Source organism: Bactrocera latifrons, unplaced genomic scaffold, assembly GCF_001853355.1.
Source record: "Bactrocera latifrons isolate USDA-ARS-PBARC rearing strain unplaced genomic scaffold, ASM185335v1 scaffold_68, whole genome shotgun sequence".
In the NCBI taxonomy this organism is placed as follows: Eukaryota; Metazoa; Arthropoda; class Insecta; order Diptera; family Tephritidae; genus Bactrocera; species Bactrocera latifrons.
Window position 1 is genome coordinate 1,316,243 of NW_017537356.1, and position 21,203 is coordinate 1,337,445.

Genomic DNA, 21,203 nt, shown 5'->3' on the forward strand with positions numbered 1-21,203 from the left:
AAACAGCGTGGACAGGAAACAAGTAAAGCCGTCAAAGCAGTCAAGGTGATGTGGGCGCTTTCCCGTAACCGGAAAATGAAAACTTTCATGAGAAATGAAATGAATCAGTTACTTGTTTACAACTTACAAATTATTCATAATGAACAACAATTGTTTATGGTCAGTTTAGCAAATGAAATCAAATTATGCGAACCAGAATCGGCTAAGGGTAAAATACACTTTATATCGGAATCAATCGCTAATCGCTATGTAAATACGTATGTATACATACATATGTACATATGTGAATGAAAACGATCTTTTCCAAAGTGGGAAGAATATTCTGCAATAGTTTAGTTGATAGTTGATATCTTGCCAACGGGTGCTAGTTCGGACAAAAACCAAACTCTATGAAGTCACTCATTATTCCCATCCTGCTATATGGTGCAGAGGCATGGACGATGGCAGCATTTACGTTACGAGTTTTGGAGAGAAAGGTTCTGCAGAAGTTTTATGGTCCTTTGTGCGTTGGCCACTCCCAATATGGCATACGATGGAAAGATGAGCTGTTTGAGATATACGACGACATTGACATACATAGTTCAGCGAATTAAAAGACAGTGGCTACGCTGGCTGAGTCATGTCGTCCGAAAGGAACCTTACGAACATTGTGTTAAGAGAAGTATAAACCGTCTGAAAATTACATGATAACGGAATTGGTTTTCTTCACAATGAAGAAATAAAACGTTCCCGAGACGATCTCAAAATTTACTCAATGCGAGGTTAATAAATTTTCCACATATAACGGTGTCTGTAATCACAATTCACAGTTTTAGCCGTTACTTTAATCAAACACACACGAACACTCTAAAAAACTTTAGAGCTCATTTGCTTTCAGCACTTTTTAATAATACAGCATCTCGTAGTAATTGCCAGTTCGTTTTATATATTTTTAATAAAGTCATTAAATGAATAGAACAGCGCTCCTACCATTACATAAAAAAATATTTATGTACATATGTACGTGTGGTACATACGACGTACAAAAATTGGAAATATTCTGCGCGTAGGGGTTAATCAAGTAATATTCGATAATCAATAGGGGTTCCTTGTACAAGCAGAGAGGAGGTGGTGGCGATATGTTCCTAATGTACATGTACATTAGAGTGGTTTGATTTACAGAGAGACAAAAATCTGGTATACTATCAAGTCTGCCTAAGCGACTATAGGTTTAAAACCGGTTTCCAACCAGCGACTTTTAATGTGAAAATTTTAGTGATCATAAAAATTTCTTCGTCAGCTTTTGCGATATCCGAATTAAATTCAATACGTAACTGCATTTTTCTATTATGTTGATTATTTGTCAGAACTATACAACCGATTATTCAGGTTCAATTGATTAGATTGATCCCAGGAACGTTTCCCGTATACGCGATTTTATAGAAAAAAATCGATCTGCTCTAGTGTACATACTGTACATACGTATGTGTCTGAGCTATAGCGATGAATGTGTGTCCGCTAATGCATCTATTGTTCTTCGCCCGCATCAGCAACTATTCTTACACATCAATCTAATCAAAACACTAATAGAGTTTGGACCTTAAATCAAAGAAGGCACAAACGATGACAGGACATGTGCAAAATATCATTAATAAACAGTTATTTTATTTTTGTATGTGCCAACAATTTCATGCAGCATATACCCCCGTATGGTCCCGGCGGAAGGAACGGCATACAAGAAGAAACACACAATTTTGCCTAATTTGGCACATTCACACAGAGTTATTACAAATGACTTTCATACTCTGCAAGCGACCAGAAAGATAAAGGACGAACTCAAAATTACGTTGGCCGGCAGCACGTGCTGCATTGCCCGCCGCAGAAAAACCAATCAAACAATATGCAAGTACGAATAAGAAGACACAAATAAAGAAACAAATACTTATTACCAACGCTTACTTCTATATCTTTGTTTGACATTAACACAGTAACCTCAAAAAGTTCCATTCATTATTGCTGTTGGAACTTCTACCTACTGAAAACATCTGCCCATACAGGGCATACTGGAGCATACTGAGATTATACGCTTGTGCGCGCCATTTATGTAAATATTCAATTCCTCACACATGTTATGTACATATGGATGTATGTGCGGCTTACTTAACATTGATCGGATCAAAGCATTTCATTATCGATGCACCTGTACTGGCGGACCACATGACCTCAGGTTCGTTTTTATGCATACAAACAAAAATAAGTATACACTCCTCTCATTTACCCAGTTCTTTGACCAAAATACTTGCAATTATATTTCGGTTGTATGTTCAAACGAGGCTTCCCCTATTTTGTAGCTACTAGCAGGTGATAAGTAAGAAATTCAAAATACGAACCATTTTTGGCTGCCAACTTTTTTAATGACCTATAAATACATATGTAAGTATATGTATATATGTACGTACATACTTTACTATGGATGGATTCGATGTGAAAGAGTGGTTTGGGAAGCTAGCTGATCTGGCTTATAATATGATACTAGTTAAATCATTTTCTCGCTAAATTCGAAAAGTGTTGCTCTGCCGTTGCCGCAGGTATTTTACTTTTTCTAATTTCCATGCAACTGGTTCCTTTAACTGCAATCCTCTTATAATCAATGAGAAAGAACATTAAAAGCAACTGGGTATTTGCATACATACTATAAATACATAGACATGTATGTACATATGTACATATATTCAAACAATTATTGCATAAATGTGCTCAAAACTGTTTATTATAACCAACACACTTGGATTCCTTTCTACTGCTTACTTCGCAAAACGTCGGCATTTGAATGAAAATTGTGTCGGCAGTTGCGACGAAGCGTGAAACTTGCATATTATGTGAATTCCATCCAGCTGAACCGTGCAGGACATATGAACCGGAGCAAAGGATTTTCCTCGCTACCATATGGTCAACAACAGGGAAGCGAGTGCATTACGAAGGATAGGCAATTCGACATGTGTCGTGTCTGTTTACAGAAATAATTGGAAACGTTTAGGCTCATATTTGACCATTTCGAATTGTAAGCGGAGCATACCCGAAGTACGCACTTGCGTCGCAAGCGTTAAGCCGAAAAGGATAAATTAAATTTTAAGTTATAGAAAAGTAACGACCTACTGACAACTTCTTACCTATTTAGTGCTGATCTTGTGAATTTAGCACAGGTTTTAGAAATTTTCTGCGCACGGAAGTTACATACATATGTAAGTATGTACAGTGCATGCATATTTCTGGATATACGCGTTTATGTTTGCTGTCCAGGCATGTATAATAGGTTGTCAAAAAGTCTTGCGGTATTTCTTGCGATATTTCTTGCGGTATTTTTATTGAATTTTCAATTGCTCATAAAAAATTTTTTTGATGACTCATGCCCAGGTCTTGACCGCTGCTACGGCTGCTACTATGCCGGCCTTCCGGAGCGTGGCGCATCTTCGACCACCTCTACACCAGAACGAAAACGTTGAAACCATCGTTGTGCGGTGGAAATGGAAACTGTATCGGGTCCATAAACTGCACAAATATTATTGGCGGCTTGAGATGCATTTTTGCCTTTATCGTAGTAGTACTGTAAAATATGCCGTATTTTCTCTTTATTTTGCTCCATGTTTGCGACGTTATAACTCAAGAACGGCTTAAAAGAGACGACAATCAATCACGTGTTAGCGCGTGAAATGAGCTTTCCAAAAAGGTATAGCATGACCTGATGCGACGAATAAAACTAGAACTACGCGCTCTCAACGTCAACTAGCGAATATACCGCAAGACTTTTTTGACAAACTAATATTTAGATGGATATGTTATAAAACTATAAAAACAATGTTTTTGCTGCCTATTAGTACAACAAACATACATGCATACATTTATGTGTATATTTAGGTTACTTTGTATATGTATGCATGTATGTAGGTATATGCTATCGTCAAGCTGCACACGAAACCGCGTTGTCGTGCTTTATAGACTCTCAGGTGATAAACAAAAAATTGCATCATGCTACAATAGCCAACATCCGGTCAAGCGACATAATCTAACTGCTAAGATCATATCGGCCACACGTTAATGTGCTGCGCGCGTGGCCAGTCACAACCACAGACCGGCTATTGGCTGCATCCATCACTAATGTGCGCCGCCGTCAGCTGTCTCCGGGGTCTCGATCGTCTTGTTTTGGTCATTAACAAATGAACTTATGTATTCTAACACGTGAAAATAGTGATAACGCAAGCCAACATGAATACGTACATATGTATGTATGTATGTGTTTTAATTTTGTGGTTTACCGTTTTTTCTTACCGCCCACTGATTGTGTTGAAAGATAAGAACGTCACTTTACCAATTTTACATGTTCGTTCATTTCTGTGGTTATTGCTTTAAACTCAACCCGATTGTGTGACAGTTTATTTAACACGCTGTCAACGCTACCAATGGAAACGTATTGGACTGCGGCGTTGTATACCGTATCGCGAATATAAATGTAATTACATATGTATAGGCAAGTACAGTAACAACATAGAAACTGCGCATATAGTGCATGTGCTTCGTTATTTCAAACATTAGCCCACACACATCATTGAACTTTACACGAATGTGGCAGAGGGATACGATCTTGCTGTTGAATAGGCTCACCTATGATTAATGATTTTTACATTTGGGTTGAGAATTTTCATAATTGAAATTCTTTTTAAAAGGTGTTAAATAAAGTAATGATAATTGAAAACAAGTGAGCGAGCTTACCGCTAATGTTAAAGGCGCTAAATTAGAAAGTTGAAATAGGTTGATAAAAATCACTTTAACGTCATTATGTGCCACGGAAACTAATACATATGTACATGCACACCGTGCCCTTTGCGTTAGAAAGGGATGAACAAATACACGTGCACAAGAATGTCGATTAAATTTGCCAATTCAGACTTAAGAAACGTTTAAAAGAAATCTGTGGTAGCCCTATTAGGTAACCAGTAATTTAACCGATAGTCGCATATCCAGCAGACGTAGGGAAAATCGCGATTATTAGAAAGATACTACTTGTCCAGTTAGTGCTCTCAACATTGTTCGTATAAGCGCATTGTTTGTTTAGGCATCGCAATTATTGACATTGCTATTGCTACATAAACGTTAATGCCGCTGATGGCACGACCAAAATTGGACGACACTTAAATAGATAACCAAAAACACCTTTCAAGTAATACTTAACGAGGGCGATGGGAATTTAAATGTCACACGGATACACAGTGCTCTTTGTGCCAATGTCCTGGGTCTGCTGTCGACTGTCGATCATATAAAGTATGATGTTGCAATTTTTTTATTGAAGAAACGATTTTCATTTAGAAAATTGATTCTCTGCACCACTTTGTCCGCTTCTACTGTATGTATGTATGTCCCTATGTAGTTATGGGTAAGTATAGGGTGAAAGTAAATGTCATTAAAATTTATTCGCACAATGGTGCATATTTTGCATACGAAATGTGTTCAGCAAGCGAGTAACGACAACTTAAACAGTCATATCCTGAGATCCTTTTTCAGACGTCTTACTTCAGCGCGTATGCAGCATGTGTACCTATTCGATTGCAGAAGGGATCATTGCCATTTGGCCACCTAAGAAAACAAGTGATGCGCATTTAATTGTACTTCAAACAACAAAAAAAAAACATTTGTTACAAAATGTAATTCATAGGTGCGACTGGCACATCATTTTTCTCACTATTACAATGCAGAGGCAATCGCTCTAACTATGTACATATGTAAGTGTATAAAGGGGTTACATGGGCATCGTTTATATACATAATATGGAACAAAAGGCGTATCCTTTTAAAGGAAATCTTTGTGCTTGTTAAAGAATGCTTGAGCCATATGCACCAATTTTAAAGTGTACAATTACAATTTATTTAAGTATGAGAAATCGGCACCGATATCATTTGAGGGTGCTGCAAAAACTTACAGAAAAATTACGTAGGAAACAATCATCTGCAAAAAATAGGAGCACGTCATATACTAGGCCAAGTCCACGCCACGTTGTAAGCAACATTAATGACCGAAGTGGGCAAAACACATATTTGCATATGTACATTGCGATATCATTTACCATGACCATTTCTGGTCCAACATAATATAGGACCTCCTACCAACTACATGCCTGGCCAGTGCTTAAGCGCCAGTCGCGCCGCGATGTGATGTAGTTTATCAGTCCCGAGGTGATTTCGCGGGAAGCTGGTTGTCAGTTAGCGTTATAAAAAAAAACCAGGTACCGTGCCTGCCAGCTATCTGTTTCTAATCATATTTATCGGCTGGACATATACATACATACTATATAGTACATATAATAAGTGGGTCTAAGAGAGGGTAACAGAACTACGATCATTTAATCATGCAATTAGCGGCATATATATACATACATGTGGATAAATCAGTTCAATGTTATGTAATTTCCTTCTGTTTCCTTCTGCTATTAATAAATTTAAAAAATAATATGCTTATTTAATACATACATGTATTTATCTACAACAGCAAAGATAAGTCAGATACGAAAGTCCAGGTTGATCGACAGCTTCATTAACTAGAATTCACAAACAGGAGCTGAAAAACAAATAATAGATGTTTTATAAAATATGCAATTAATATGAGGTTTTTAGATACGTATTTATAATATACAACCAACACATTTTTTAATAGAATATGGAAATAAATTAGATCTTACGTCGCGATTAAAAACTCATTTAACACCGCATAATGTTAGCAGAGGGGTCACGAACCCCATAATATGTAAAGAAAGGGATCTTTGACGCCAAATGTAAACAGAGGTTGTTGACTTGGCTAAATGTTAACGAAAGGGTCATTGACCTCATAAAATGTAAACAGGTGTCACTGAACTCGGAAAAATCTAAACAAAAAGGTTTTAATGTAAACAAAAGGGTCACTGATCCCATAAAATGTAAGCAAAAGGGCCAATGACCCCAAATGTAAGCAAAGGTTTTGGACTTGGCTAAATTTAAAAAGCTCATTGACCCCGTAAAATATAGTAAAAGGGATGATTGACCTTATAAAATGTAAACAAAGATTCTGGACCAGGTTGAATCACTATAAGCTATAGCAGCCATACACAACTATGCGTCAAAATCATGTCCTTTCTCAATTTCACGTCGGACCACTATAGCATTTAGTAGCCATACAAACTGATCGATCAATATCATGATAAAGAAGGTATTTCTCCTGCTTTGATCTTTGCATGATGCAAGAGTATAAAGAGTTCGGTTACACCCTAATATAGCCCTATCTTACTTGTTCTTTTTGCATCAATATTGCGACAGTTGTTTTTCTGCAGATACTTGTACTGCAACAGTTTTGTATTGAATACCGTTGTATCATAAATTTTTTTTGCGCAAGCACTAAATTTTGCCTCCACCTTAGCAAAGTATCGAAAAATGAACGCAACAAACATAGATGCTGTGCTTTTCTAATATTTACGGAACTCGACCGCACTGCCTTGCTATATTGGCGCAGTGATTAAGACTTGAATATCTCAGCAGTCGAATAAAATATATGTTTGTATATGCTTGCAATTACTTCATCGGGCTGTTTATTTATTAAATCATCTTTAGTATTAAGCAAAACAATTTCAGTAACTATTGTAACATTTAAACCAACAAATCTATTTGCTGTATACAATATAAAGAAAGTATAAGACAACAGACGTCCTGAGTTCAACAATGGCTTATAAAATGGAAATGTTATAATGATTTCGGGCTATAGGACTTAGGAAAATTATATAATTTTCCCCAACTTTTTACTCCGGATTTACTTTGTGCTTCCGTCTGGGTTTATTCCTATTTAATTAAATAGATTTTTTAACGATATCTGCGCTCCTCATAGTCACGACCACGACGTTCGAAATCTCTTTCCTTAGGCCTGTTTCGCTCACGTTCACGTTCGCGGTCCCTATCACAATCCAAATCTTTTCTCCGTTCAGTTCGAATCCGACTTTCGCATCGACTACGACTTCTACTCCTAGAAAGGTGCTTGCGCTTGTGTTTCTTCTTGTGCTTCTCTCGGTAGTGATCCCGATCCCTGCTACTGTGGTATGAATTTGAAGGCGAATCTTCACGTCTTCTGTTACAGTAGTTATCGCGGTTGTCGTGCTCGTCTCGATAACTCCCACTACTTGCTTGTTGAAGTCTGCTTCGACTGCTGCTAGCGCCACCACTTCTGCGATCATAAACTGCATCATCATAGTCATAATTCACACCTCCACTATTGGATGCTGCATTCCTTGCTGAGCTTAATTGCTGTTGACTTATATTATTTTTGCGACAATATTCCTCCAATTTCTTTTCTATTTGCTTTTGGATAGGAACAGGTATACGGGGAAATAATGTAGAAAACCAATCGAGCTTTGTGAGAAATTGATACACCACCTGGCCAATAGTTATAGTCTGCATTGCAAAAGATAAAAAAAAAAAACCTTAATGTTTTTTTCCAATTTGATTAAATTCAATTTAATGTTTATATATTGACTCATACACTCGACTCACCTGTCCACCTCCAGCCTTTACATCAATTTCTTCTTCATCTTGAAAATAGTCTTCATACCAGTCGTACAAATCTGCTGGCGGTTGAGTATATCTTAGGTACATAAAACCTGAAAATAATACAGTGTTTTAATTGTTTGATGTACATACATTTTTCTTAAAAAAATTTTACATTTGCATAATACCTCCGAAAGCAGAACTGGATTGATCTGATATATCTGGATATTGTGATGACGGTGCTGTTAACACCTTTTGACTTACCACCTACCTAGAGCCCTTATATAGGGTGAATCTGTGTGGTTTAGAAGTCCGTTAACCTGCTTTCTAGTCAGCCTAAGGGTGTACAATTTATACAATAGACAGTAAGCCGTTGATACTATGCCGCCAGCGCCCACTCCTCGCACCTAAAATATATGAATACTATTTAGTATGAAAATTAAATATCTTTTAATTACTGCAAGTAATTTAACTTTTATATGCAGTATATCTATTTAAAACGAAATACTACATTTCATAAACTCACTCCGCCACACATGCCAGTTTGTCCAGACGTTTTTCGAGATCCTCGCTCCCAAGGCTCCATGTGTTTTACTTGGTAATATATCTCGTCAACAACTTCATGATAAGTTTTAAGTTTGAACAAATGAACTACAGCAATTGATAAAAGAGATAGATCAAAAAATCCTTGAAAGAACAAAACCAAATGTGTGTTCGCTACTGTACCTTTCGGGACGTACCTTTGAAATAGCTAGAGCCCTGTATGTTCGCTAGAATAAGGGGATTGAGGTTCATAGTTGCTTCATTTCCCCACAGCGGCAAAGTATTATGTTGTTTACCAATCTTCTTCGCCGCTGAAGACTGTTGCTGATATTCTAAAAAATATATTTCAATTATTGAATGAGTCCAACGACTTTTATCAATTTACCGATATAAAATTGACTTCGCACATATCTTTGCCAATTTACAGATACTTCCTCTTACCTTCATCCATTTTAATTAATAGTTTATTCTCACACACTTTACAATTAATAATCAAAAATTTTTAATAAAAATCTATTAATTTCCATAACTCACAATAAAACACCATAAACGTTTGGCGACGGAAAAATATGTACAAAACGCGACAACTACGTATTCAGCGGAATAAGAAATCATTCAGCAAAGCTCTTACTTTCAATGCTGCCACTCAATTCTCTCACTTCGTAAAATTATTCGGACGCAGACGAAATTCAATAAACGGCCGAGTTGACAAAACTAACAGACAAGTACGGGTGTTTGTTCATCTCTTTCTTACACACATTCAGAAATTTCTGTAGGGGTTACATTCGATAAAAATTTTCAATGGAGTTTCAGGCATTTGCACTTCCTGGGATGTTCAAAAAAATATGCTATGCTAAATAATTTATTAAATATATCAAACCTCATTTCTAGCCTCTTGTCTAAATATCTTAAACATTGATTTCAGACATATAAATTTCCAATCAAAATTGTGAGGTTATCAGTTTGCAAATATTTGCGCTTACCGTCATCCATTTCCGCTAACATGTCTGTTCCCGTCATTTATAATAATTAACCAATTCCAACCAATTTTACACAATATTCTTAAATTAATTCACTCACGATTAATGCCGTGTTGTTTTAAGTTTCACTCACGATTACTACCGTTTTATTTTAAGTTTTAGAATTAAAAATTTACTGTATGTGCTAAAATGCGGCAGTCGTGAACTAAACTTAAACCGTCTCCAAATCACGCGTTATTAAACTTAGCGGGAATCTTTACAATGTTACCAACTGATTTTTTTCGTATAGCATATGGATATATTTGAAATGTTTACAACTACAATGTCTGCTTTTTGTTGGGATTTAAAGCACGTAACATTTTGTTAAGATTATTTTTTCGAGAATCGAAATTAATAACGCAAGTTGTTGTTTGCAGAACTAGCAAAAAATACTAGATAAGCAACCCTGTGCTTCGTATCCTTGCGGTCCGCATTTTTAACAGCAACAATGTAGTATTACATATTTGGGGAAATTCAATGTCACACACAATACTATCAGAAGTAAAAAATAATTGAACAGTTTTCATTATTGCTCTTTTAAACGGTAATTAATGAAGCTTTTACATTTCATGATTTTAACAATTTATAAGGATGAAAAAGAGAAAGTATACACCGTTTATGTGGTGCTGTAAGACTAACTAGGCTCAAAGCTACATTACATGTAAAACTTATGAATAATTTTGTTTGGTTATTAGCTACTCAAAAAGGGAATAAAATTGGTATAATAAAATAAATTCATAATTGGACTACAAATATATAAAAGCTATCGAAAATCTTACAGTTAAATACAACAAAAATATATTTAACGTAAATTTGTAACATTTACCCAAAAGAAATTGAACAGCTGACTTAAAGATGGAATAATACCAAGCCCACACACTAGTAAGCACAAATGCGGTAAGAAATGTATATCTTTTTTATCATTATCATAAAATATTTCACTTCCTAACTTAGTACCAAAATATATGTATTTTTATAATTAAATTTATTATTGCAACCCTGTCAATTTCTTTGTACAATCCGGCTTATATGCGAATTTGTGTTAGCAAGAAAATTGAGCGTCCAATACTTTGTTTAGTTTTCATATAAAATGGATTTTAACATTTAGAAGTTGGACGAAAACAGTTATATTTTTTTTACTATTATTTTTATGCTTTGCAGAACTGTGGAGCTGATGTGAAAACATAAAAATAAGAATCTATACCACTTATGAACATTTAAAGCGGAAGTCGTGCTCTTAATAATTTCTATTTTGCCAAGAAGTAAAGAAAACTAAATATCTAAACGCCGATATGTCTAGCACCTCTTCTACCGACGATAGTGGAGATTTGTTCGATCCTCTTACCGAAGAGCTCCAAAATGTTCAATCTGTAATACATGTTACACGTGAAAATATAGATGCCCTTAATGCAAAGTTTGCAAATTTACAAGAGCCGCCTCCAATGTATATAACAGAATATCAAGAACTTACTTCGAAGCTTCATGATCTTTTCGTAAAGGAACATGAACTAATGGAGCAACTGAGTAACCAGCAAGAGGAAGCAATTAAAGTGGATCAACAAAAAATCCAGTTTGAATATACCAATCATCAACCCCAATATCAGAATCAGCAACAATCATCGCATCATCATGCACATTTACCATCAATTGATATGGTTTGTAAATTGTGTATTTGTTTTTTTTTTTTATTCCTATTCATATGGTACAATTTTTTATATTTAGACGGATTCTTATGCGGCAAACAGTAATAGTGGAAGTCGATGTAGTACTTTAACGCGACCACCAAAAGTGCTGTTGCGAGCTCATTTACCAAATCAACAGCGAACATCTGTTGAAGTTGTACCAGGTGTTCGATTACGTGATGCGCTTATGAAGGCACTTAAATTACGACAACTAAAACCAGACATGTGTGAAGTTTCTGCAACAGATAGTGGCCGCAGTATTATTCCATGGGACACTGATATTGGTTCACTCATGGTGGAAGAAATTTATGTACGCTTATTGGATAAATTTCCAATAATGACTCATATATCACACCAGTTCATAAGAAAGACATTTTTTTCATTGGCTTTTTGTGAGGGCTGTCGTCGTTTGCTCTTTAGTGGTTTTTACTGCAGCCAGTGTAATTTTCGATTCCATCAAAGATGTTCCGATAAAGTACCTACACTTTGTCAACAATTTCCAATGGATATTTCCTATTATCAACGACTTTTGGCTCAAAACCCTGAAAATTTTGTTGGAATATTACATCCTGGAAGGAATGCCATATTAAATCAAGGAAGGCACCCTCGCACAATTAGCCAACAAGATCGCTCAAACTCGGCTCCGAATGTGTGTATTAATCGACCATTAACAGAGGCGCAACGGTGTTTAGTGCAGAATCATGTTCCTTTACAGGTTACTATTGGAAACAGAATAATACAGGTTTTAACATTCTGATGGATATTTAATTTCAGCATCATGGTAGCGATCACCCTAATTCAACACAGGCTTCACCCACCGGCACGTTGAAAACTATAAAGCGACAAAGAGCTCGATCTGCAGACGAGAGCAATAAAAATCTTTTGTCACCTCGGGACGGAAAAGGTTCTGAAGAAAATTGGGTATGGTTTTTAAAATCGAATTGAAAAAGTACATTTAATCATACATTTATATACATTAAAGAATATCCAAGCTGAGGAAATCTTGATTGGTCCGAGGATTGGTTCGGGATCTTTTGGTACAGTGTATAAAGCTCATTGGCATGGTCCAGTGGCAGTAAAAACATTGAATGTTAAAACTCCAAGTCCTGTGCAGCTGCAGGCGTTTAAAAATGAAGTGGCCATGTTAAAAAAGACCCGACATTGCAATATTCTTTTGTTTATGGGGTGTGTCTCTAAACCCTCGTTAGCTATTGTAACGCAATGGTGCGAAGGTTCTAGTCTGTACAAACATATACACGTAAATGAAACTAAGTTTAAACTAAACACTTTAATCGATATTGGTAGACAAGTGGCGCAAGGAATGGATTATCTTCATGCAAAAAATATCATTCATAGGTATAAGATTCAGCTGTATATTCATCGAAAATTATTTTAATCTACAATGTTTGGTTATTTTTTTAGGGATTTAAAATCTAACAATATATTTTTACATGAGGATTTGTCTGTAAAGATAGGTGATTTCGGTTTGGCCACTGCGAAGACACGCTGGTCCGGAGAAAAACAAGCGAATCAACCTACTGGCAGTATTTTGTGGATGGCTCCGGAAGTGATACGCATGCAAGAACAGAATCCTTATTCCTTCCAATCGGACGTTTATGCATTTGGTATTGTTATATATGAGCTATTAGCTGAATGTTTACCATATAGTCATATCAACAACAAAGACCAAATTTTGTTCATGGTTGGACGGGGATTGCTTCGACCAGATATGACTAAAGTGCGTGGGGACGCCCCTCAAGCTCTCAAACGTCTGGCCGAGGATTGTATTAAATATGATCGAAACGATCGCCCACTATTTCGACCTCTACTGAACATGTTGGAAACTATGTTAAGGGCAATGCCGAAAATTCACCGTAGTGCTAGTGAACCAAATATGACGCAAACACAGTTACATAGTGAAGATTTCTATCAGTGCCCTAGTCCTAAAACTCCAGTTAACTTCAGTAATTTCCAGTTTTATAATAGTGCGGGTAATATCTAGCGATGCTGATCCGATATTACTATTGTGATAACAAAAATGAGGGACAGGCGATATCCCTTTTGAACGCTAAAAACTAGTAGGTATCTTTGAGCAAGGAAATTTTAAGTTATATACACGTAAAAACACATATACACAGTTACATACACTTAAAGTTTTCGGGCCATTGTTATTGACGGCAAAATATACTTAAAATAATATTTTATTTTCTCTAAGTCGGAGTTAATATACACAGTTATTGCGTTAGTAAAAAAAAACATTCTTAAAACCGTTTTCAGGAATTTTGCTGAACAAACATTTCTTGGCTTAAAGTTCGTTCATGTGTATAGATCCGAGTGTTTTTTCATTGAATTTAATAAGACATGAACCATTCGTCACCAATGGTGACTTATTGGTAACTTCGAAATTTTCGGCTTAGCCTGATATTTCACAGATGCTAATTAATAGAATTTATTACAGTTTTGTGAAACACTACCTTCGTTAAAGTTTTAAGTAGAATAATTAGAAGACAAGAGCATTTAATTGCGTTGAGATTGTAACTACAAAATAAGTAAATTAATATTATGTAATATGTAAATGATTTTAAGATATTAAGATTATATAAAATAAAAATATTTTTCGCTGGACAAGTTTAGACATTAAACTTGTAAATAAAATTAAGTTCAAAACTGATTTTATCTTTAATTAGTAGGTATATGTACAAAGCTAATACTTTGTGTAATATAAAAACATTTGAATTAAAAAAAAAAATTATGGCATCCAGTGAACTAACAATGTTTTATGTATTTGGAATTGTAATAGATTGTTGGAGTCGCAAGTTGCGATATGGTATTACCTAATGGTATGGATTTTATTTTGACAATATTAATTGCCACATCTGGCAATACTTTGAAACGATTTCCAATTGATGCTCCGAAATTTGTGATTTTTCGCGTGCTTAGAATATTAATAATATCTGGTTAGTGGAAAATATTTTGGGCTGTTTTAAATACGCAAAATAATTTTAAAAATCATAAAAAGAAAAGAACAAGTGTAGCTATATAAGCTTAGTGTTATTACCACAAGAAAACAAGTGAAACTACAAACGTTTTCGGTGCTGCTTTCGTGTTTCTCGTCTCCTCGTTTTCGTATGACTTTTCTCTATCTATTTTCCTCAGCGGTTACAAATGCACTTGTTTGTGTACATAGTATAAATCATCAACTTAAATTATTTAAATAAAGTTTTACTTATTTACTTTTTTTAATCGTCTACATCATTCACATTTTTAGTTTTCTGTAATCTAATATCACACTGTTCCTCTAAACGTAAGTAAATATAATTGAAATGCAATATTATAGATGTATACATAGTAAATATACGTACGTAAATGTGTATTCAAAATGGGTAGAGCAGATTGCGCAGGTTACCTCTAAAATACTAACGTTGTACAGAGTATATCGACTTAACATTTTTCTAAAAAACAGAGATGCAATATCATTAAATTGAAAACATGTGCGTTCCAACAAAGTTTGAGAGATTCGCCACTCCACAGCTTTTTTATAAATTAGTTTCTACAACTGTCACCTAAACATGAATTCAGGCGACGGTGGGCTACCACATGTACCCAAATTGTAATCTATTAGGAACAGTTTGTTATTCGTAGCAAACCACACCCAGGTTTATCAAATTGTATATGTGCAAAAGTTTCATATTTTTTTATATTACAGTTGTTAGAAGGATTTAGTATATACATACGTACATCCACTATTATTCAAGGTTAAAAATTTTAACTACTCTGTTATGATTGGGAAACACGAAGTCTTACAACGTGAACTGGTAGCAATGAATGTAAAGCCTTAAGCAGACTTGTCATAAAAAGGATACCAAAGCTAATACACATAAACAACTAGAGTATACCTATCATAAGCTAAAGTATTGCAAAAGAAGAGGAAATTACATTAGTATCAGATTCCATGAATGCATACGAAGAATGTTCAAGTGTCGCTAAGTATTTTCAATAGCCAATGTTATATACGATTTATTGTGATCCTTCAAAATTAAGTATATTAAAATAATACATTAACTATATTTATATGTGATACATTAAGAATATCCAGTAAGCATACCCATATTTGTAAATGTTTTGTTCAAAATAATGGTACCTAACACCGAAGGGTACATACAAAGTACTGAATAAAGTACCGGTCTTATAAAAACAAAAACTACCGCATGCAACATGATTTATACATGTGTTCTTTGCTTTAAAATAAAAACGACAGGCAAATATCTCATGCACGCAATAAGTATATATCTTAGGAACCAGTTATATTAATTAGGAGAAGGCAAATAGTGTCCTTCGATATAGTACTATTAACGACAAACTACCGTCACATGTTATATCCTTGAAATTTAAACAATTGGTTATTCATAAGCATAACTTTTGCTCATCTGACTACGTTTTTAGTTACGAGAAGAGAGTAGCAAAACAATTGTGGCGTGTCTGATTGCCTGCTGTTCATTTTAAGAGTATTTGTCAAAAGCACTGAGCTAAGGCTAAGCATCGAGAGAGGAAGGCACGCGTAAAACATATGTATCTGATTCGATAGCTTGGACGTTGCCCAATAATCAGTTTTGATTTTAGTTTTCAATTGAATCTCGTTGGCAGTGGAATTAATACGCTCTGTTTGCCTTCATTCTAGTAAGAAAATTCAATAACATGATTTTTCGCAAATAATTTGTACATATAGTACATACATATACATAAGTAAATATATAATAATATACATGCACAGTGTCGCTATTTGCTCAAATTTTATACCATTGAGAATATATTTAAAGATGAGTGGTTTTTCGTAATATTTAGAAACGGCATTAAAGCATTGCGGCGGACACAATATGGAAGACCCCAATCGTATGATGGCTCATACGGGCGGTATGATGGCTCCGCAAGGATATGGTATGCCAGGTCAGGATGATGGACAAAATACTGGAAACGAAAATGAAGTGCGTAAACAGAAAGATATCGGTGAAATTTTGCAGCAGATCATKAGCATTTCGGAGCAATCATTAGACGAGGCGCAAGCAAGAAAACACACTTTAAACTGTCATCGTATGAAGCCGGCTTTGTTTTCGGTGCTTTGTGAGATTAAGGAGAAAACCGGTAAGCGAAAATATTTTCTTTTCCTCGCTTTGCCGCTTATATTTTGGTTGTCAAATTTAAAATAGAGCAAAAACACAACCAATATTTGTTGATTTTCATTAATTGTTCTGCTTGATGTTTGCACAAGCAGTGCAAAACAACCTGTATTTGCTTTATCGCCAGTGTTCATAAAATTCAAAGCACGTCCCCAGGACTCCATAATGTAAGATTCTATAGAGTATTTAAATCTTCATGCTACAACCCCTATTTTTCCCATTTTCATTGGCGAAATGTAAGCTTATGTGACTTTATTGAAAATGTAGCATGTGTTTTGAATGGGTCAACCGCATTGTCATCGAAATCACAATTGACAATTTGTTTATGTACATATTACTAAACCGAAAAAATGAGCAAAAGGTGAAGTGGCAGGTTATAATAAAAAATATACAAGTTGGTTTCTAGATGGAAACTGGAATCATCAGATAGAAATCAAATAATTATTATTTTAAAGCCTATATAATGCTTTTAGTTATTGTAAAAGTATGTTTTTGAATTTGACTAGTAAACATATTATATACTAAAATATTAATTTCTAACTAAGAATTTAAGTTTGAAACATAATATCAATCAACATTTACTAGTTTTTCATATTTTTGAAACCATCATTGTTAGCTTTACGCATTTGCGAATACTTAATATATTCACATCATTGTCTCAGGATCTTTATCTTAGATGTAGTAATGTGGAAATCAAGAAGATGTTTTAAATGTTTATTCATTACTTTTCTGCTTGCATCGTTAAACTAAAGTTCAGCACCGCAACTCTGCAGCATCGATCCGGTTTAATATTCAATGCCTCCTGACTTCGTACTGTGTATAACAGGCATATGCAAATTGCATGTAATGTTAAACCTTGTCGCGCCTACTTGCTGTGACAGAATTTGTATTAACGAGACAATGCTTTTTCCATAAAGTTGCTTAAAATATACTCGAATAAACTATATACCTAATTTGTTTATTTGATATTCATATGTATGCAGTTAAATAATTGTTTTCTATAATTACGATAATACAAATGAGCGCGTATTGGTATGTTGGTTATTAATAAAATGCTCTGCTCAACAAAAGAGTTATATGAATAAAATATAAAAATATTCATATTCAATAAAAAAGTTAATCCGATATTGAAATTCTCTTGAACATCTCTCTGACCACACATTTTTTTTACTCAATGAGCATTTCTATGTATATTGCACTTCCTTAAAGTTCTACCTTGCAAATTTAATCATGTTTTGTGTGCAAATCTACATGGCATTTTAATAATTTCGCCAACTTTCATTCAGCTAGTGCGTGTGTTTCATTGACTGTGCATACTTTCTTATGTATGTATATTTACATATGCACTGTGAGAAGCGAATGTGCGAATCTATAGTGGCAACACAAAGGAATACAGTAAGAAAATGAAAGCTAAAGTTTTTTAATCTAATCTTAAATTGGCATTCAACTACTTTGCAAGCTCAGGGACCATCCCTGTGAGTTGTACGTGCCGATGGTTGGGGTTATGATGCGTTTGTATTTCTTGTTGTCTGTTTTTCCATTTCTGGCTTTTGTTCATCCCTTCAATATGGATAGCAAGTCACAATACACGGATGTGCGTTCTGAATGGTTGCGGACTATTTCGCACAAGTTTTAGATTAAATGATTTGGGTGTGGGCTATGCAAACGATGTAATGGTACAGGATGTTACTTTATGAGTACCTTGTTGGTCGCTCTGAGTAAAATGTTTGCAACATCTGCCGTATTGAGTTCTTATTTTGTCTATTTTTATTTGAAAAACGAAACAATATTATGCATATTGTCATGCGTACTTCTGGACCAAATGCAAATAAAGACCAAATCTCTTGAGTAACTGAGCAAATACAAATTGTGAATTAAATTTAATAATGGAGGTGAATCTGAAATGTTATGCGATTATACGAAGTGAAACAATAAAAAAGACTAAATGTAATATTATATTCAGTTCTTTATTATAATAATTAGCCCAAAATATCTGATTTTAGGCGGAAGAGCAAATTAGTGAAATGGCTTAAAAAGTGTATATTTAAATGTATAAAGAAACATAATGTATATGTTAATTAATACTTTAAAAAATTTCTTCTGCGAAGTCCTTTCCATTCGTAATACGCAAGAGGAAGAACCACCAGATCCACAGTTAATGCGTCTGGATAATATGCTTATCGCAGAAGGTGTTGCAGGACCAGAAAAAGGTGGTGGCGGTGCAGCTGCCGCTTCAGCAGCAGCAGCAAGTCAAGGTATATTCAAAAATATATATACTTTGCTTTGCACTAAATGTTTACTAAACAGGATCTTCCTTGTCGATCGATGGAGCTGACAACGCAATTGAGCATTCAGATTATCGAGCAAAGCTTGCACAGATTCGTCAGATATATCACCAAGAGCTAGAGAAGTATGAACAGGCGTGCAATGAATTCACCACACATGTTATGAACTTACTTCGAGAACAAAGTAGGACCAGGTGCGTAATTATAGTAAGAATTCAAAACAGGAATCTTAAGTATTTTCTATTTACAGGCCAATTACACCTAAGGAAATTGAACGCATGGTCCAAATAATTCACAAAAAATTCAGCTCAATACAAATGCAGTTGAAGCAATCGACGTGTGAAGCTGTAATGATATTACGATCTCGATTTCTGGACGCTAGACGTAAGCGTCGCAATTTTAGTAAGCAAGCTTCCGAAATTCTCAATGAGTATTTCTATAGTCACTTGAGCAACCCATATCCATCTGAGGAAGCAAAAGAGGAGTTGGCGAGAAAGTGTGGAATAACAGTGCGTTTATAATACGAAAATAATGTGTAACAAGTTATGAAATATTTTACATTTTTTAAGGTTTCCCAAGTTTCTAATTGGTTCGGTAACAAACGCATTCGATACAAAAAGAACATAGGTAAGGCACAGGAAGAGGCCAATTTATATGCTGCTAAGAAGGCAGCTGGTGCTTCGCCATATTCAATGGCTGGCCCACCGAGTGGCACCACTACACCTATGATGTCGCCAGCACCTCCACAGGATTCTATGGGCTACCCCATGGGCTCAGGCGGGTACGATCAGCAGCAATACGATAACAGTATGGGCGGTTACGACCATACTCTACATCAAGACCTTAGCCCTTGAGGCGGTTTAACATACCACACTTCACATGTATACGAGCAAAAGTGAACATAAAAAATCACTTGTGAAATATATTAAGATACATATTTTTATTATTAAGTTAAAAACTTGATATTCTTTGTCAATATCTTAATATTATAATGTTAATTTCAGACCAAGTATTCAATATTTTTACAATTCCTACAAATCATATAAAATTACTGATACCTTAACTTTTTGATTCCAATATACTTATTTCTGTTGTCCTAATCAATAACACACCCAGTTCATTTACCTAGGAGATCTTTTGTTATAAGCTTAAAAAGCATAAAAACTTCACTTTATATGTTCGTTTTTGCTCCGCAGTGTGTATACGCAATTAACAATAATGTATACGTAATATTGCATACGATAATATGTAGGCATCTATATATATATAATTTGAATTAAGCGTAACAATCTTTTATTGAAATGAAAATCCGTATACGAAACTTTAGATATAAATATTAACATACATCATAGTAATAAAAATATAAAAAACATGTGCAAATTCAGAAGCAGCTATCAAAATCTACAATTTTAATTGTATGGTAACAGCTAAAACAGCTAATTATAGAGTGCAAGTTCGATGATGTTTGTAGGTATGCATATAATATTAATACTTTGCCAAGCCCAAGTTTACGATACTTATATTTTTTTAGCACAACCTTTTAAATGACGATACATCTCAAAAAAGGTAGATAAAAAAAAGTTATACAAGCTAAAGCAAAAATCTCAATATGAGCACATTTACTTATCTATTACCTATGTACGTAACTATTGTACTTTTGGCCAACATTCTTCAAGTATTTAATAGAAAGTATTGTAACAAGTTCTCTAATATAACTATAAAAAGCATTACCTTCAATTTATAATGTGTAATTATTTTAAATTAATAAAGTATATAAAAATGTGGCAAACAATTTATCTGACTGTTTATTGGGTTCATAATGTGCACAGATTTATCGAACTGGAGACATGAATGAGAAAACCTGATGGTAATATGAGCGAAGTCTGACGTAGATACACGAATAGAGTGACTCTCACATTGAGCGCAGCTGTAAGCCGCATTGCACACACATTACGTGTCTAACTCACTT

General features: G+C 34.8%; 3 protein-coding genes across 11 annotated transcripts; 2 read left to right on the top strand and 1 right to left on the bottom strand.

Moving 5' to 3' along the window:
• Positions 1–7,568: 7,568 nt before the first annotated feature.
• Positions 7,569–9,677, bottom strand: LOC108975643 (pre-mRNA-splicing factor 38B). 2 transcript variants are annotated; one of them, XM_018944293.1, is made up of 6 exons: positions 9,516–9,677; positions 9,272–9,406; positions 9,058–9,182; positions 8,803–8,938; positions 8,538–8,644; positions 7,569–8,438 (listed from the first exon to the last, which is right to left on the bottom strand). In XM_018944293.1, exons 1-6 carry the CDS (start codon positions 9,523–9,525, stop codon positions 7,854–7,856), a joined length of 1,098 nt encoding a protein of 365 aa, XP_018799838.1. In that variant the 5' UTR covers positions 9,526–9,677; the 3' UTR covers positions 7,569–7,853. The 2 variants fall into 2 exon arrangements, with proteins under 2 accessions (XP_018799838.1, XP_018799839.1); XM_018944294.1 differs by lacking the exon at positions 9,516–9,677 and having other exon boundaries at positions 9,258–9,346.
• An 862-nt stretch (positions 9,678–10,539) lies between these two features.
• On the top strand, positions 10,540–14,115 carry LOC108975636 (raf homolog serine/threonine-protein kinase phl). Of its 4 annotated transcripts, none has more exons than XM_018944277.1 (7): positions 10,540–10,637; positions 10,789–10,990; positions 11,255–11,748; positions 11,816–12,490; positions 12,550–12,696; positions 12,758–13,131; positions 13,198–14,115. In XM_018944277.1, the coding sequence occupies exons 3-7, from the start codon at positions 11,386–11,388 to the stop codon at positions 13,775–13,777; spliced, it is 2,139 nt and encodes a 712-aa protein (XP_018799822.1). In that variant the 5' UTR covers positions 10,540–10,637; positions 10,789–10,990; positions 11,255–11,385; the 3' UTR covers positions 13,778–14,115. The 4 variants fall into 4 exon arrangements, with proteins under 4 accessions (XP_018799822.1, XP_018799825.1, XP_018799823.1 ...); XM_018944278.1 differs by having other exon boundaries at positions 10,543–10,812; positions 10,875–10,990; XM_018944280.1 differs by lacking the exon at positions 10,789–10,990.
• Positions 14,116–14,657: 542 nt separating this feature from the next.
• LOC108975642 (homeobox protein extradenticle) lies at positions 14,658–21,026 on the top strand. 5 transcript variants are annotated; one of them, XM_018944288.1, is made up of 7 exons: positions 14,673–14,732; positions 15,044–15,079; positions 16,618–16,914; positions 19,058–19,204; positions 19,257–19,428; positions 19,485–19,743; positions 19,804–21,026. In XM_018944288.1, the coding sequence occupies exons 3-7, from the start codon at positions 16,650–16,652 to the stop codon at positions 20,086–20,088; spliced, it is 1,128 nt and encodes a 375-aa protein (XP_018799833.1). In that variant the 5' UTR covers positions 14,673–14,732; positions 15,044–15,079; positions 16,618–16,649; the 3' UTR covers positions 20,089–21,026. The 5 variants fall into 5 exon arrangements, 4 of the variants coding, with proteins under 4 accessions (XP_018799837.1, XP_018799833.1, XP_018799836.1 ...); XR_001993883.1 differs by lacking the exon at positions 14,673–14,732 and having other exon boundaries at positions 14,739–15,079; positions 19,804–20,705; positions 20,766–21,026; XM_018944292.1 differs by lacking the exon at positions 15,044–15,079 and having other exon boundaries at positions 14,658–14,732.
• The last annotated feature ends 177 nt before the right edge of the window (positions 21,027–21,203 follow it).

Coding starts and splice junctions, on each gene's coding strand:
- LOC108975643 (XM_018944293.1), bottom strand. Junction 8,645..8,802: donor ACCCTATATAAGGGCTCTAG/GTAGGTGGTAAG, acceptor TATTATTTTCAG/GTTTTATGTACCTAAGATAT. Junction 8,439..8,537: donor TAAAGGCTGGAGGTGGACAG/GTGAGTCGAGTG, acceptor TTTGCAATGCAG/ACTATAACTATTGGCCAGGT.
- LOC108975636 (XM_018944277.1), top strand. CDS start 11,386: ATGTCTAGCACCTCTTCTACCGACGATAGTGGAGATTTGTTCGATCCT. Junction 12,491..12,549: donor AGAATCATGTTCCTTTACAG/GTTACTATTGGA, acceptor ATTTAATTTCAG/CATCATGGTAGCGATCACCC. Junction 12,697..12,757: donor AAGGTTCTGAAGAAAATTGG/GTATGGTTTTTA, acceptor TATACATTAAAG/AATATCCAAGCTGAGGAAAT.